The 15083-nt window shown below is 36.0% G+C and overlaps 2 protein-coding genes across 2 annotated transcripts; both read right to left on the reverse strand.

Annotated features, from left to right (window-relative positions):
• Positions 1-2397: 2397 nt before the first annotated feature.
• Positions 2398-4870, reverse strand: LOC118034665 (G-type lectin S-receptor-like serine/threonine-protein kinase LECRK1). Its single transcript, XM_035040010.2, has one exon. The coding sequence runs from the start codon at positions 4833-4835 to the stop codon at positions 2490-2492; it is 2346 nt and encodes a 781-aa protein (XP_034895901.1). The 5' UTR covers positions 4836-4870; the 3' UTR covers positions 2398-2489.
• An 878-nt stretch (positions 4871-5748) lies between these two features.
• Positions 5749-8121, reverse strand: LOC118034668 (G-type lectin S-receptor-like serine/threonine-protein kinase LECRK1). The gene has a single exon (XM_035040014.2). It carries the CDS (start codon positions 8119-8121, stop codon positions 5749-5751), a length of 2373 nt encoding a protein of 790 aa, XP_034895905.1.
• Between the last annotated feature and the right edge of the window lie 6962 nt (positions 8122-15083).

Raw genomic sequence — 15083 nt, forward strand, 5'->3', positions numbered from 1 at the left:
TGTGTGTACAAGCTGAAGTTTAGATACTGCCCTGTATGCATTTTCTGGAAAAACAGTTCTGGTTTGTTTTCCCAGCTGACAAGCCTCACATATAGTTTGCTGCTCCTGAATATTTGGCAACCCGTGAGCCATCTGCTGGTCAGCCATTCTTTTTAAAGTAGCATAATTGAAGTGTCCCAGCTGTTTGTGCCAAAGAACAGATTCCTTGCACTCATAAGTATTAGCACTTAAACACACTTCATTCCAATTAACATTAAAGCTTCGGTTCATCATTTTTGCAGACAGTAAAAGCATTCCATTTCTATCTTTAATGTCACACACTCCATCATTTAAAACTATTGAATATCCAGATTCAATCAATTGACCCACACTAACTAGATTTTGGTTGATCTTAGGCACATAAAGAACATTTTTAAGAATTGTTTTACCTGACAGTGTTTCTACTGCAATTGCTCCTTTTCCTTCAACTTTGACACAGTCTCCATTGCCAATTCTGACTTTAGACAAGTAGCTTCTATCCAAGTCTCTGAATAAGCTTAAGTCTGCTGTCATATGATTAGTGCAGCCGCTATCAATGAGCCATGATGAGTCCTTTGTCTCTGCTGAATTACATATGTCCTGAACTGTGACCATGAATAGAAGTTCTTCTTTGACTTCTAAACAATCGGCTACTTGCGCTTGTTGTTCAGTTTCTGTTCTATTTTTGCAGAATCTTTGAATGTGACCAAATTGCTTGCATTTTCGGCATTGAGCATTCTTGAGCCAACACCAGGCTTCAAGATGATTGGTTTTCTGACAGTATTTGCAAGCAGGAAAATGTTCTTTCTTCTCTTTCCCCCTCATGAAACTGTTATTGTTGTTCTGTTGCCAGTTAGCAGATTTCCACTCTCTCCCTTTTTCTCTTTTTCCTTCTTGATTATTTCTGAAGATGTTCTTAGCCCGACCCTTATCCTTGTAAACTGCAACAAGAGCTCCTTCACTTGATCCTTCTTGTCTATATGCTTGCCTTTGCTCAACAGCTTGCAATGCATTCACCAATTCTTGCAGGCTTATCTCAGAAAAATCGTTAGAATCTTCTAAAGAACAGATTTTATGTTCAAACTTTTCTGGCAAACTCACCAGGACTTTCTCTACAATTCTAGAGTTTGGAAACTCTTCTCCCAAGAGTCTTACTTGATTCACAAGTTTTGAAATTTGAGAAGAGAAATCTTTGATGCTCTCATTTTCTTTCATCTTCAGACCTTCGAATTGTCTTCTCAGATTCAGAATCTGCATCCTTCTTGATTTCTCATCACCATGGAACTCTGCTTTTAATTTATCCCATGTTTCCTTGGCAGATTTACATGCCATGATCCTCGTGAAGATGTCTTCATTTACAGCATTATGAAGACAAGAAAGAGCTTTGAATCTCTTTGCCTTTTCTTCATTAAAAAACTTTATCTGTGCAATTGTGGGATTGTTACCTAGAGGAGTAGGTTGCCTATCACTTTCCACTATCTCCCATAAATCAAGAGCTTTGAGATAGGTTTCCATTTTTACAACCCACACACCAAAATTCTGCCCTACAAACAATGGTGTTTTTGCTGGAAAATTTGCAGAATCCATTGCTTAAAAAAAAACTCACTCAATCTCTCGTGTATCACTCACCAGCCCTCAAAGTAAAAACTTTGATTTATCCTCACAGTACTCTCGTGTTTCTCACTCACAAAGAATCCCTTCAAAGATCAAAAAAGTGCTCTGATACCAATTGTAGAAATGTAAAGAGCTATAAAGAACTGCCCTGCATTTACTTATGAGGGAAAAGAACAATGTACTTAGTTCACGATTGAGAAGAACAAAGGCTTAAGAAAACAAAGAACTTTGATGATTAAATATAAAGAACAAAGAGCAGAATTGAGTTATAGGTTACTGCCATCCCAAGTCTTTATTTATAAGGAAAAAAGAAATAGAATTTGAATGGAAAACAATAACAAGAAACGTGTCTGCCTTCTTCTCCTTTATTTAAGGAGATGATTACAAGTTAATTCAATCCTAGATAATCTTAACAAAGAAATCAAAAACATATCCTACACTAGATAATAGTCTCAGCTAAAACAAAGAAATAATACAGCAGTGAATTACTGCTAAGTCTTCTGCTAGCTTAGGTACCAAGCTTCAACAATATTACTCTAAATTACATCATTACTAGCCATATATTCCCTCAAATCTCCTAGTATTTGACATATGATTTATTTTAAAATAATTATTTTAATATATTTTAAAACAAGAAAACATTTTGACAAATAATATTTCTTATACTTAAAGCTTTAAATTTCTTTTCTTGCTGTCTCTTTGAACATATTTTTGGTATTTTACATGTCAAATTAAAAGCAGAAACAGATAAAAACGCCTCACAAATCACTTCAAATCCACGACCATTTAACACACAAATACATGGTTACATATCACATATAGATTATGCATAAAACATGAGGCAAATTATTTGGAAACTAAGCGGTGCTGCGGAATGGAGCTATAGCTGATGGAGCTGGAATGTCACCGGACCCTTCAAGCATCAAGATCACATTCTTGATACAAGGACGTGAAGTTGGATCACGCTGAACGCACAGCAGTCCAATCTTCACCATTCTTTCCAGTGACTCGAATTCTATATCTTCATCCTTCACAAGCTTGTCCAGCTGTCCAGCTGCAAAGCATTGATATGCCCAACTAGGAAGATTCATTTCATCTGGTGTTGAGACGTCTACTTTTATACTGCTTCTGCAACAGATGATCTCCAGAAGTACAACTCCGAAGCTGTAGATATCTGCTTTTACCGACATCAGGGCGTTATTCTGCCATTCAGGTGCCATGTGCCCTCGACTCTGTGAGAGTGCCATCGAGCTTCTTATTTCTTCTGGATATAATAGCTTTGATAATCCGAAATCGGAGATTTTGGCCATCCAAGAATCATCCATGAGAATGTTTTGAGGGGTTATATTGCAATGGATGATGCAGGCTTGGCACTCTTCATGTAGATAGAGTATTCCTCGAGCTATATCCAGAGCAATCCTCACTCTTTCTTTCCAAATGGGGCGCCTCTCAGACTGGAATAAAAGATCGGCAAGGGTGCCGTTTCTCAAGTACTCGTAGACGAGAACCCTCCGAGAGCCCTCCACACAGAAACCAAGCAACCGAACCAAGTTCCTGTGATAAGTTTGTCCAATCACAGTGATTTCTGCTCGGAACTTTTTTTCCCCTTCATCTAAAACTTTCTCAAGTCTCTTAACTGCAACAGTTCTGTCACCCCCAGGTATTGTCCCTCTGTAAACTGCACCAATAGAACCCCTGCCCAGCTCTTCCATGAAACCACTTGTAGCTTTCTCAAGCTCACTATAAGAAAATGACCGCAGAGTGAACTCTCCAGCCAAGCTTATGATTCCTGACAGCTTTTCGTAAAGATAAGCTCGATCCCTGTACACGCAGAAAGTAGAGATTGCAATGACAAAACACAAGAAAGTAACAAAGCCGAATGCTATAGCAAGAAACACAAGTAAACTTTTCCTGCTTTCTATGATGATTGTCGGGCTCATTGGAGGTGCAGCAGGAGATTCTGCTTTCACTTTGAAGAAGGCTATAGATGATGCGTTTCTATCTTTTAAACCATATCGAATTGGTGCAGTATACTTTTCACACCTCTCATTCATATATAGAGCAACATCACAGAGACAATCTTCCAGGCAACACAAACCACAATTTTCCTTCTTCTCTTCAAGGACAGAATAAGGATATCGCTGGAACAATATATTCTCTACGGTTATGACATCGTACATTTTCCCTTCTTTGGTGCCTCTGCAAAAACTTTCAGTGACATTCTTGTAGCATCCACTGAATTTCTCACCGGGGTCATTGAAAGCAAATCCAGGATAACAGGAACAGTCAGCATTAGTGCCCATGCCAGAGCAATAACTGTTGAAATCACAGAAGCCACGAACATCGCATTGATTATTCAACGCAGACCACTCAATACGCACACTCCGGCTAGTTTTGTTCTCTAAACAGTGTGAATACAACCTGAAAATCCCATCAGCATCAAGCGTCGCACGAAAGATTGTAGTTTTGTTGTTACAGGGATAAGAACTTCTTGCCAACAAGACTGGTTTTTTAGAGACCGTAACCATGGACAGAAATCCCTGGTGATTGAGATAGAGACTCAACCCCTTGTTGTCTCCAGTAGTATTACTGGCCCAGTAAGCATCAACAGCTTGACGAGCGCTGTTGTTAGGGTAGGCGACAAGGTTTCCATCTTCCTGCATCGCGAGGAGAAACCTTCCACTGGAGTGATTTGAGCTCGACACACTTGAAACCAATTTATCAGGATAAGTAAGATTCTGACCTCCTAATATGGTGTCGGTTGGGTAATCAAAGCTTTGCCAAATAACAGAAGAACCATTGGAAAGCACGAAATTACCAGAATCGAGCATTGAAGCTGAAGCTGCGACTTCTGAAACATTAGCAATAAGATTTTCATTGCCCTGCTCAGTTCGAAGAAGTAGCTTACCCTCTTCTGATAAGTGAATGGTAGCATTGATGGAGACTGGTTCATCATCTCGATTTGCAGTCCAGACGACCGTGTTATTAGGCTGACCCATCATCCATATTCCTACAGCAAATCCGTTTCCCTGTGAATAGAAGCCAAACGCAAAATGGCCTGAAGGGGAGAGCCATGAATGAATATTAGAGATGGGAGATAACTGAGAACCCAAGTGTATTTCACCAAATTGGTTCGGTTGAGTTCTTGCTTCCACAAAGAGTATCGGTAACATTAGAAGCAGAAGCCCAGATACCAAAGCCATGCGGACAGGAGTGTGGTGTAAAGAGCAAAATGTTAATGTGAAATGAAATCAATGTTTACTAGCTTGTTAACGCGTCCTAGACCCATCTTTCCGGTCGAAATCAATGTTTACAGACGTCTGCAACTTTTCTTGTAGTGGCCAAACGTGTTAGACCAGTTGGCTGAGAGAAGTCATTATCGTCCTTAACTGATACCCAGAAGCAACCCTCCAAGTCAAGATAACAAAGCTGTTTTATCATAGTAAATATTATCCCAATAAATTTCTCAAGAAATTTCATCAGTTGTACTAGTATCTATATAGTAAAATTCTTATATGCCATGAATATTTTGTATAGGACTGAGATTTATAGTTTACGTTAATTTTATTTCTTAACATTATTAATAGGTCATTTAGCATTTGGAAATATATAATGTTTTTATAAAATTTCAGCAATACATCGCTTTCTTTTACTTATCGTAATTTTCAATTTCCTTTGTAGTTTTTTATTTTTCAATATGAATATATTGCTTTACTTTTTTTTTTTACTTATAGTTTATAGATTCCTTAGCATTACACACCTTCATCTCTTAATCTCTTAAACCAAGTTAAGAAATTCATTTGATTTGTGAGGCTATTAGAGATTAAATTTCCAAGCTAATTAGTTTCTTCTCGCAGGAAAAAAGAAAGAAATAACAAGTAACATATTGATCATCCATCAATCCATCAACAACAACATGCTGTAATGTTTTATAGGAGTGGCCATTAATAATTATTCACGCCAGTTGACATATTGAATTTGGAGAAGACAGAAACATGTTCTTTACACCACTGCTTCCATAACTTCTCCTCCCGTGAAAAACAACAAATGATTTTTTTTGTTAGAACTACTACAACTGTAGGATACAGAATTTTATTAGTTTTCCTGCCTACAAACTTATGCTGAAGCTGAAGTTGGATGTGGAGGAACAGATACATCGGTAATTCCTTCTAACATCAACACAACAGACTTCATAGAAGGACGGATACCTGGTTCATCTTGAATGCACCACATGCCCACCATAACCATTTTCTCCAAATTCTGCAAGTCTACATCTTCGCCAAGATCAAGCTTGTCCAATTCTCTTGCAACCATAAGCTCGTATGCCCAATTAGAAAGTTGAACTTCCTCTGGTCTTGATACATTAGTTTCTATATTTCTCCTGCAGAAAACAATTTCTAAGAGCATAACTCCGTAACTGTAAACATCTGCCTTCACTGATATTGGCGTGTTCTTGTGCCATTCAGGAGCCAAGTAACCTCGTGTCCCTCTGACTATTGTGAAGGTTCTAGTTTGGTCAGGCACTAGCAATTTTGCTAGCCCAAAATCAGAGATCTTAGCATTCCGAAAATCATCCATTAGAATGTTTTGAGGCTTTATATCGCAATGGATGATTGGTGCTTCACACTCTTCGTGTAGATATAGGATCCCTCTAGCAATATCTAAAGCAATTTTCACTCTGTGACTCCAATCTGGGATCCTTTCAGTTCGGAAGAGAAGATCTGCAAGGGAACCGTTGCTCATGTATTCGTATACTAGGAGTCTCTGGGAGTCCTCAGTACAGTAACCAAGTAGCCGAACCAAGTTTTTATGATGAGTTTTTCCAATCGAACGCATCTCTGTGAGGAACTCCCTTTCACCTTCACTGACCAACTTCTCTAGCCTCTTCACTGCAATTACTTTTTTACCTTTGTATAATGTCCCTTTGTAAACTGCTCCAAAAGATCCTTTTCCCAATTCTTCCCTGAAACCCTTGGTTGCTTTTTTAAGCTCACGATATGAAAATGCTCTTAGAGTGAGCTCATGGGCCAAGCCAAGATTTCCGCTTCCCAACCGCATTCTGGCCTTAACAACTCTTGACTTAGAGATGAAAAAAACAGAAACTGCAATGGCAATTGAAGAGCATGTAATGAATGCTACGCTCATAACAAAAATGAGCGTCACTGTCTTCTTGCTTGTCTTAAGGACCACTGGAGGCTTCATTGCAGTGGCAATGGATCGGACACTCTTCAAACCCACCTTGAAGAAAACCTTTGATGAGTCCCTTTCCAATCTCCTAGCATATTTCACTGGGAACTTCACTTTCTTGCATTCCCCAGATTCGTACAGCGCACCAGCACAGTTACAGTCCTGCAAACAGGACTTTCTGCAATCTTCTTCTGACATGGAGTTTCTAAAATAAGGATTGTCATCCCAACTCATTTTCTCCATATCTGTAATGTTATACGAGGATGTTTCCTCTGCAACTTTGCATAACTGTTCAGTGTAGTTCCTCTCACACCCATTATATCTCTGGTCGGGATCGACAGGAACAGTGCCAGGAAGACAGCGGCAGTCAGGTTGATCATCGTTCATGGTGCAGTAGCTGTTGAGACCGCAGAAAGTCTTCACTTTGCATTGACTTTCTGGTGCAGAATCGTTAAGAGATGTAGTGTAGGCACCATTGCTGTCGAAGTTATGAGAATACAATTTAAAAATTCCATTGTTCTCCAATGTTGCACGGTAGATAATTGAGCTGCTTTCCGATTTTGAATAAGAGTTGAACACATCTCTGACTATGCCCGAGGTTTTGTTAAGGATTAGCAGTTCTCCTGTATAATTTAAATATAGATGGGTACCAGAGGACCCAAAAGTGTCTGTGCTCCAATAAGCATCTGCTGCAATGTCTAGAGTAGCTACGGGATACAACACAAGATTCCCATCACTTTGCATTTTAAGACGAAACCTTCCTGTTGAAAAATCGGTTGTAGATGCACTGGAAAGCAGTTCACCCCCTGCATATAGATTCTGGCCTCCTAATATTGTATCTGTAGGAAAGTTGAAACTCTCCCAAATGGCATCAGAATGTTCATTGTAGAGCACTAGATTTCCAGAATCAAACATGCGAGCGTTTGAAGCTGACTTCTCTATCTTAGCAATGAGTTTCTCTTCACCGGCCTCATTGTTGGCAGAATAAGTTCTTAAAAGAAGCTTACCGTTTACGGTGAACTCCAACGTAGCATTTGACGGCACAGGAGGGTCATCTCGGTATGCTGTCCAGGTGATTATATCAGCTGGCTTACACACCAACCAAATTCCCACTATAAAGCCACTGCCCTGTGGGTAGAACCCAAAGGCAAATGTGCCAGAAGGGGAGCGCCATGAAGTTGGTTGGACGTTGGTGGAGATTGATGAACCTAAACTTATCAGGTTTGAGTGGTTCTGCTGGGAACTTGCAGGTTTGTAAATACAAATTACTAACAAAAAGAAAGCTGCATAAGCAAAAGCCATTAGATAGAAGTATGGAAGATAGATGATCTTGTTGTCCTTGTTACTTCTCACAAGTCTCGAATGACTATAAAGTAAAACAAGGAAATGCTAAAGCTAGGGCTCCACCATTGCTTCTTCTTAGGGGCACCGACTATTAATCTAAGATGATCACTGAAACTTGGCCCCATCAGTGGTAGACTTGATTTTTCTATAAATAGATTTATTTAATTTGTAATTTAAAAAGTATTTTAAAAGCAAAATATTCAGTAATAAAATTTTGAATAAAAGATTTTATACGTTAATCTTATTTGATAAAATTTGTATTACTTATGCTTGTTGTAGTTTTCTTGTACTGTTTCCATCCATTTCACTCTTGAATCAGTCATGTTTATGGTAATAAATGTTTTTTCTCCACCAAAATATTTTGTAAATGGGTTTCTAGATATATTGTTCAGACTCTGGTATAGGTGCCGATGCATGCCTGCCTCACACAAAATCTCCAAGCACAAGAAGATGGAGATCCTACCAATTGGCTACAAGTATAGATGATCCTAGAACCACAGGTTCATGAGATTTACCAAACAATTATCATTGATTTAAAACCTAATTTAGAAATTGTACTTATCATATAACCATCCTTCACATCTCTTTCATGCAAATGGCACTAAGAAATTGTCTGCAAATAAAAACATTGGATAAAAAAAGATAGTTTGCAATATTTCCTACCTTTCAATTACAGGAAAGGATTAAACGATGACTTGCTCATCTTACATTAGCTAACCATTTTCTTTCTAGTTCCATCATTGTTTGTTTTGCATTTAAAAGCGATTGAGTGCATTTAGTTTGAAAAAATCAAAATCAAATTAATGGATTTTTAGAGCTTTTTGATAGTTGTTACGCACTGATATAAAAAAATTATTTTAATATATTTTACAGTACTAGATGCATATTGAATATGTATTTGAGAGTGTGGATTGCTTTTCAAAATGATTTTTACTCAGAAATATATTAAAATAATATTATTTTATTTTTTAAAAATTATTTAAAAAATACTAAAAAAATATATTAATTTTAAACAATTTTTTTAAAAAAAATTTTAGAATCACAAATTGAGCCATGTTCCATCAATATTTATGTTAGGACATTTCCACACTGCATGCCAGTAAAAATAAACAGCTCTAGAATCCTGGTTGCTTATAACAAAAATCTTTTTCCTTGAAAGACATAATGTAAGGAGAGTTTGCACACATGACTTTAATTATTACAGAAAGATTGGCGGCACAAAAAGGACACTGATAATTGTATTGAGAAAGACTGATTGAAAGAGGTTGAGAAAATTGTCTATGCTCCCTATTTCCTCCGTTAATGGTATAACAGAAAATTGACTTGTGTTGAAGCAAACAGCACGGCTTATTGAAAAAATCAAATACCAGTCCCAGCGGCGGTGGTGCGTGAGATCCACGCGCCGCCACTGTCCCTGTTGTTCCAGAGGTCTTCACAGCACTATTCCAGCGACTTAGAGGTTTCCAGCACTGTCCCGGATTGTTTTGGGTCATTTTGTAATTTTTGAATTGTTTAACGTAATTATTGTTTCATGTAATATTGGTTTAGTTTTGAATTTGTTTTGTAATTTGTATTTTGTAAATATCAAAGAAAAAAAGAAAAGAAAAAGAAAAGAAACAAAAAAATATAATAAAAGTGAATGTGGATGTTTGTATTTGTTTTATTTATTTTCTATATTTTTTAATGATAAAATTGCAGATATTAAAGAAGAATTTAATATTTTGATTGGATCACGGTTAAGAATACGTAAGTTATATTTCTAATTTCCGTTGAAAAGACAATTATTAAAACTTCTTTAACACATCAAATTCTCGAAGCAGCTTACCTCAGGTAGGGTGCGTTAGGGGTGCTAATACCTTCCCTAACCACAACCAGTCCCTTACCTTCTCTAGTGACTCTGAGGTTTGTGAAACTCAAACTGGTGATCTCTTAGGAGCAATTACAGAACTTAATCAGTTGAGCAATATTTCTCAAGATTTTTATAGTGATATTTTAATTTATTTTATAGTGGATGTGTATGTTAGAATAATATACCTATCGGTTGGTTTTTTATTGGGAAATTCACTCTCATAGTTTATTTGTGATTACATTTTGACTTCACGGTTTTAGAAATTACTGTTTATATCTTGTATCAATACAATGAAAAAAAAAATCTAATTCTTTTCTCCAATGCAATAACACAAAATATCATAAAAATAAAATTTAATCTTATGTGTAATGATGCTGATTTTACATTGTAGGTTGTAAATTAATTATTCTTGTTGTTACCCATTTTTTGACCCATGTTTTTGATATGTATTCAAAAAATTCCAAAAATAGATAAAAACAATGAAAATCCAAAAAAATATGTTTTTTAATATATTCGTGTCATTTTAGCATTTTCAACGTCGTCTAAAAAAAGAATTTAGATTTTTAAGGGTCTTTCGAACGCGTTCGACTTTTCACGCGTCATTTTTTTAAATCATTGATTTTCCTCATTAGGTTGACGTTGATATTGCTCGTTTTCAAAAAATTTACAAAAAAATAAGAAAAATAAAAATTTACAAAAAAGAAAGAAATTGAGGGACCATTTTGAAAACCTAGCAATATTTCTGCCTATAAATACTGGTCTTCAACTCACACAAAGAGGGGGGGCAAATTTGAAATATAAGAGGAGAAACAAAAAAAAAACCCTAAACCTAAACTTATCTCTACTGTAAACCGTCGCCCCCCACCCGGATCGGATTGTTTTCTATGAAACCAGCCAACCCTCATCCTCTCTTTGAAAACAAACCACCCGGCCACACACAACCCCCCACTATCATCTCCGATAGCTGGCCATCTTCCCTCAGCCAGTTCCCCCCCAGATTTTTTCCTTCTTCCTCTTCTCCGGCCGGCTTGCCAACAGCCACAACGCAGCCCCCACACACCCGTCTCCTTCCCACAGACCCGACCAACACCCACCGACCTCATCCTCTTCAGCCACTACCCCTCACTTCTCTCTCGGCCACAAACAAAACCAAACAGCCACTTCCCTCAGTCCTCTTCCCCGCGGCTGCTCCTTCACCCCATTTTCCCAGCTCCACTTTCTCCTCTCAGCCGGGCTTCTTCGTCAGCAGCAGCGTCCCCCACGGACCCGGATCGGTCCGTCGCTGCTTCATCCTCTGCTCTTCAATCAGCCTCCAGCGGCGGTCGAGCAGCCAGCAGCCAGCAACAGATCTTCCCTTTTCAACCGGTGGCAGATCCACGGTCCCTCTCCCTCACCGAAACCAGCCTCTCACAACGAACAGGCCACAAATCCACCATCAGCCAACAGCGCCGCCCGATCTACCACCGACAGCTCCCCCTACAACCTCTGACCACCTGAAACAGGGAAGATTGAGAAGGAAAGAACATAACCGATCCGCCCAAAACGGAGAAAGAGAGAGAGAACAGATTGAAAACCAAAAAAAAAAAAATCAACTGCTATTTGTGTGTGTTTCTCCGTTCTGCAGATAGCGGTGGTTGTCACCGCTGGCGAGGAAGAGAAGAGGGGAGGAAGCCATTTATGGCCCCCCTGTTTCTGGTTTGTTTTCACGGCGGCGCGTAAAGGATGCGGCGCGTAAAAAGAAATTAAAATCAACAGCTATTTGTGTTTGTTTTCACGTGGACCCACAAAGTTCCCAAATGGGGTAGGAGCAATTACAGAACTTAATCAGTTGAGCAATATTTCTCAAGATTTTTATAGTGATATTTTAATTTATTTTATAGTGGATGTGTATGTTAGAATAATATACCTATCGGTTGGTTTTTTATTGGGAAATTCACTCTCATAGTTTATTTGTGATTACATTTTGACTTCACGGTTTTAGAAATTACTGTTTATATCTTGTATCAATACAATGAAAAAAAAAATCTAATTCTTTTCTCCAATGCAATAACACAAAATATCATAAAAAATAAAATTTAATCTTATGTGTAATGATGCTGATTTTACATTGTAGGTTGTAAATTAATTATTCTTATTTTTAAAAAAAAATTCTAAAAACCACTAATCATGTTAACTTGAGTATTTTCATTATTTTTTAATTGATTTTTTTTTAATTTTATTTTTTAACATTGTGTTGATACAAGGCTAATTATATATGAGCTAAAAGATATATCTAATATGCCCTCCTATTATTGAGAATTGGGGTAAGGATTCCAATAAAAGTCCTTTCATTTCATTTGTAACTGTGAATTCAATTCAATATTCAAATAAAAAAAATTCATCAAGAAAAAGAAAGAAGAGTTTCGAATTCAAAAAAACATCCGAGTCGAAATATGGTTTTCAAATTAAGTTCTGAATTTGTGGATGTTGCCAAAGGGAGTGACGATGCCATACGCAAAAAGAAAGAGACTCATAGAATGGCAGAGGCAAATAGAGCTTTTGCACATTTTCATTAATCCATGAACATGATCTATATCTATATCTATATAGACACATAGACTCATGGAGCCATACATCTCGATCGGAAAAGAATTAATAGAAAAAAAAAAGAATCGGAATTGATTTCGTTCAAATATCAAATATTATAAATTATGGTTTATATCTTATAATGTTCTTATAATGCTTTATTTTATAAGACTTCAGGTGCTAATGAAACTATTTTAGTGAAATTTAACTGTCTCAATTCCTTAGCGATTGCACCAAAAATTTGAGTTCCCTTTGGATTTCTTTCTTGATCAATTACGCATTGTCATCACATCGTAATTAAATTTCATGATCTGTTTATATTTGTTTTTTATAAAGTTATTCTTAATTATCTCATGATTCAAATAATGGATTTAATGAGTTAAAACCTAGTTAACTAGAGTAATTTTATTTTTTTTAATTGATTTTTGAGTTTTGATTCTATTTTTCAATATAAATTGCATTAGAGATGGAGTTTTTAAATTTTCTCAACTTACTTGCAATTTTTTATGAGCTTATCATAACTTGACAGCACTTCCAATAAACTTAGTGCATTTACTTAACATCTTCCATTAGAAATATAATCAGCAATTCATTTCCTCCTTGTTTGCTCAATGCAAAGATAATGTCAACCTCCTTACAATCTATAATGAGAAATTGGGAGATGATATGCAAAGCACTCTTTGCTGTGATGGTGACCTGACTTGCAAGTTGAATCTTTAGCAGGGCCTGCATGCAATCGTTCAAATCTTTACATCCCGTGTGCCAAAAAAGTTGGAAAAACACAAGACGAGCGTCTTGCATTATAGCTTTCGGTTCATGTTCTGAAATAAAAGGATCGATGGTCCCAAAACAAAAAGAAAAGGAAATGACGTGCAGAAAAGGAAATGACTATTGGCACAACCCAACATGCTGTAAACTCCCGCAATTTATGCTACAGCTAAGGAAAGAGACGTTGAAGGAAGATTAGTGTATCAATGGCAACAACCCAGCATGCTATGGTAGTTCAACCAGCTAAGAAAACTTCAACAAATTGATTAAACAAATCTTCGATTCAAAACAAGGAAAGAGCATATCCTAGCAGAGCATATATTGGAATATTAATATAGCCTTAATGTAATTACCATTCCTGGAAACCTTGGACTCATCCTAGCAGAGCATATCATGGAGATTTAATATATTTACCTCTTCTTGTTTGTGTTTAAATAGAATATTAAATTCTTCTTTATTCTTGGCAAAAATATTAAATTAAATTTTTCTTTATTCTTTGCAAGAATATTAAATTCTTCTTTACTCTTTACAATGTTATTATAAATAAATAAAAACATTCATAAAACAAGTACAAACACACACATACACATTTACTATATTTTTTCTTTTTTTCTTACACACTACAAATTATACAAATTCAAAAAAAAAACAAAGCAAAAATTACATTAAACACTTTAAAAAATACAAAACAAACCCCAACAAATCCTTAATAGTGTTGGGAAACATTCTGGACCTGCATGAACAGTGGTGGCACTTTAAAAGTCGAACGCGTTCCAAATATTTTTTAAAATTTAAAATTCTTTTGAGAAGATGCTGAAAATGCTAACAACGATGCAAATATATTAAAAAACATAATTGTTTTTTGGTTTTTTCTTAAAATTTATCAAAACAAAGATAAAAAATTGAGCAGCAACAATTATCATCGACTTAAAACCTAACTTAGAAATTGTACATATCATACAACTATCATTCACATCTTTTTGCAAATGGCTCTAAGAAATTGTCTGCAAATGAAAGCATTGGATAAAAAAAGACAGTTTGCAATTTTTCCTACCTTTCAATTACAGGAAAGGATTAAAGGATGACTAGGTCATCTTCCATTAGCTAACCATTTTCTTTCTAGTCCCGTCATTGTTTGTTTTTGTATTTAAAAGCGATTGAGTGCATTTGATTTGAAAAACAAAAAGAAAACAAAATTAATGGTTTTTAGAGCTTTTTAATGGTTTTTATATACTGATATAAAAACTTATTTTAATACATTTTCAAGTAAAAAATATTTTTTTAAAAACACGTTACCTTACAATACTAGATGCATACAGAATATGTGTTTGAGAGTGTAGCTGTGATTGCTTTTCAAAGTATTTTTCACTCAGAAATACATCAAAATAATGTTATTTTATTTTTTAAAAATACTAAAACATATATTAATTTTAAACAAAAAAATTCTAACATTTTTAGAATCGCAAATTGAACCATGTTCCCGTCAGTGTTCCTGTCAGGACATTTCCACGCTGCATGCCAGTAAAAATATACAACCCATAACCTTCGTGGTTGCTTCTAACAAGAATCTTTTTTCCTTGAAAGACATAATGTAAGGAGAGTTGTCCCTTTATGAGATGTATGGTCTTAAAAAAAAAGTCTTCTTAATAGAATATTAAATTCTTCTTTATTATTTGCAAAAATATTAAATTAATTTTTCTTTATTCTTTGCAAGAATATTAATTCTTTTTTATTCTTT

The sequence above is a fragment of the Populus alba genome, chromosome 19 (genome assembly GCF_005239225.2).
Source record: "Populus alba chromosome 19, ASM523922v2, whole genome shotgun sequence".
NCBI classification, from domain to species: Eukaryota; Viridiplantae; Streptophyta; class Magnoliopsida; order Malpighiales; family Salicaceae; genus Populus; species Populus alba.

Bases quoted from the DNA above. Each gene is read 5' to 3' on its own strand.
- LOC118034665 (XM_035040010.2), bottom strand. From the start codon at position 4,835: ATGGCTTTGGTATCTGGGCTTCTGCTTCTAATGTTACCGATACTCTTT.
- LOC118034668 (XM_035040014.2), bottom strand. From the start codon at position 8,121: ATGGCTTTTGCTTATGCAGCTTTCTTTTTGTTAGTAATTTGTATTTAC.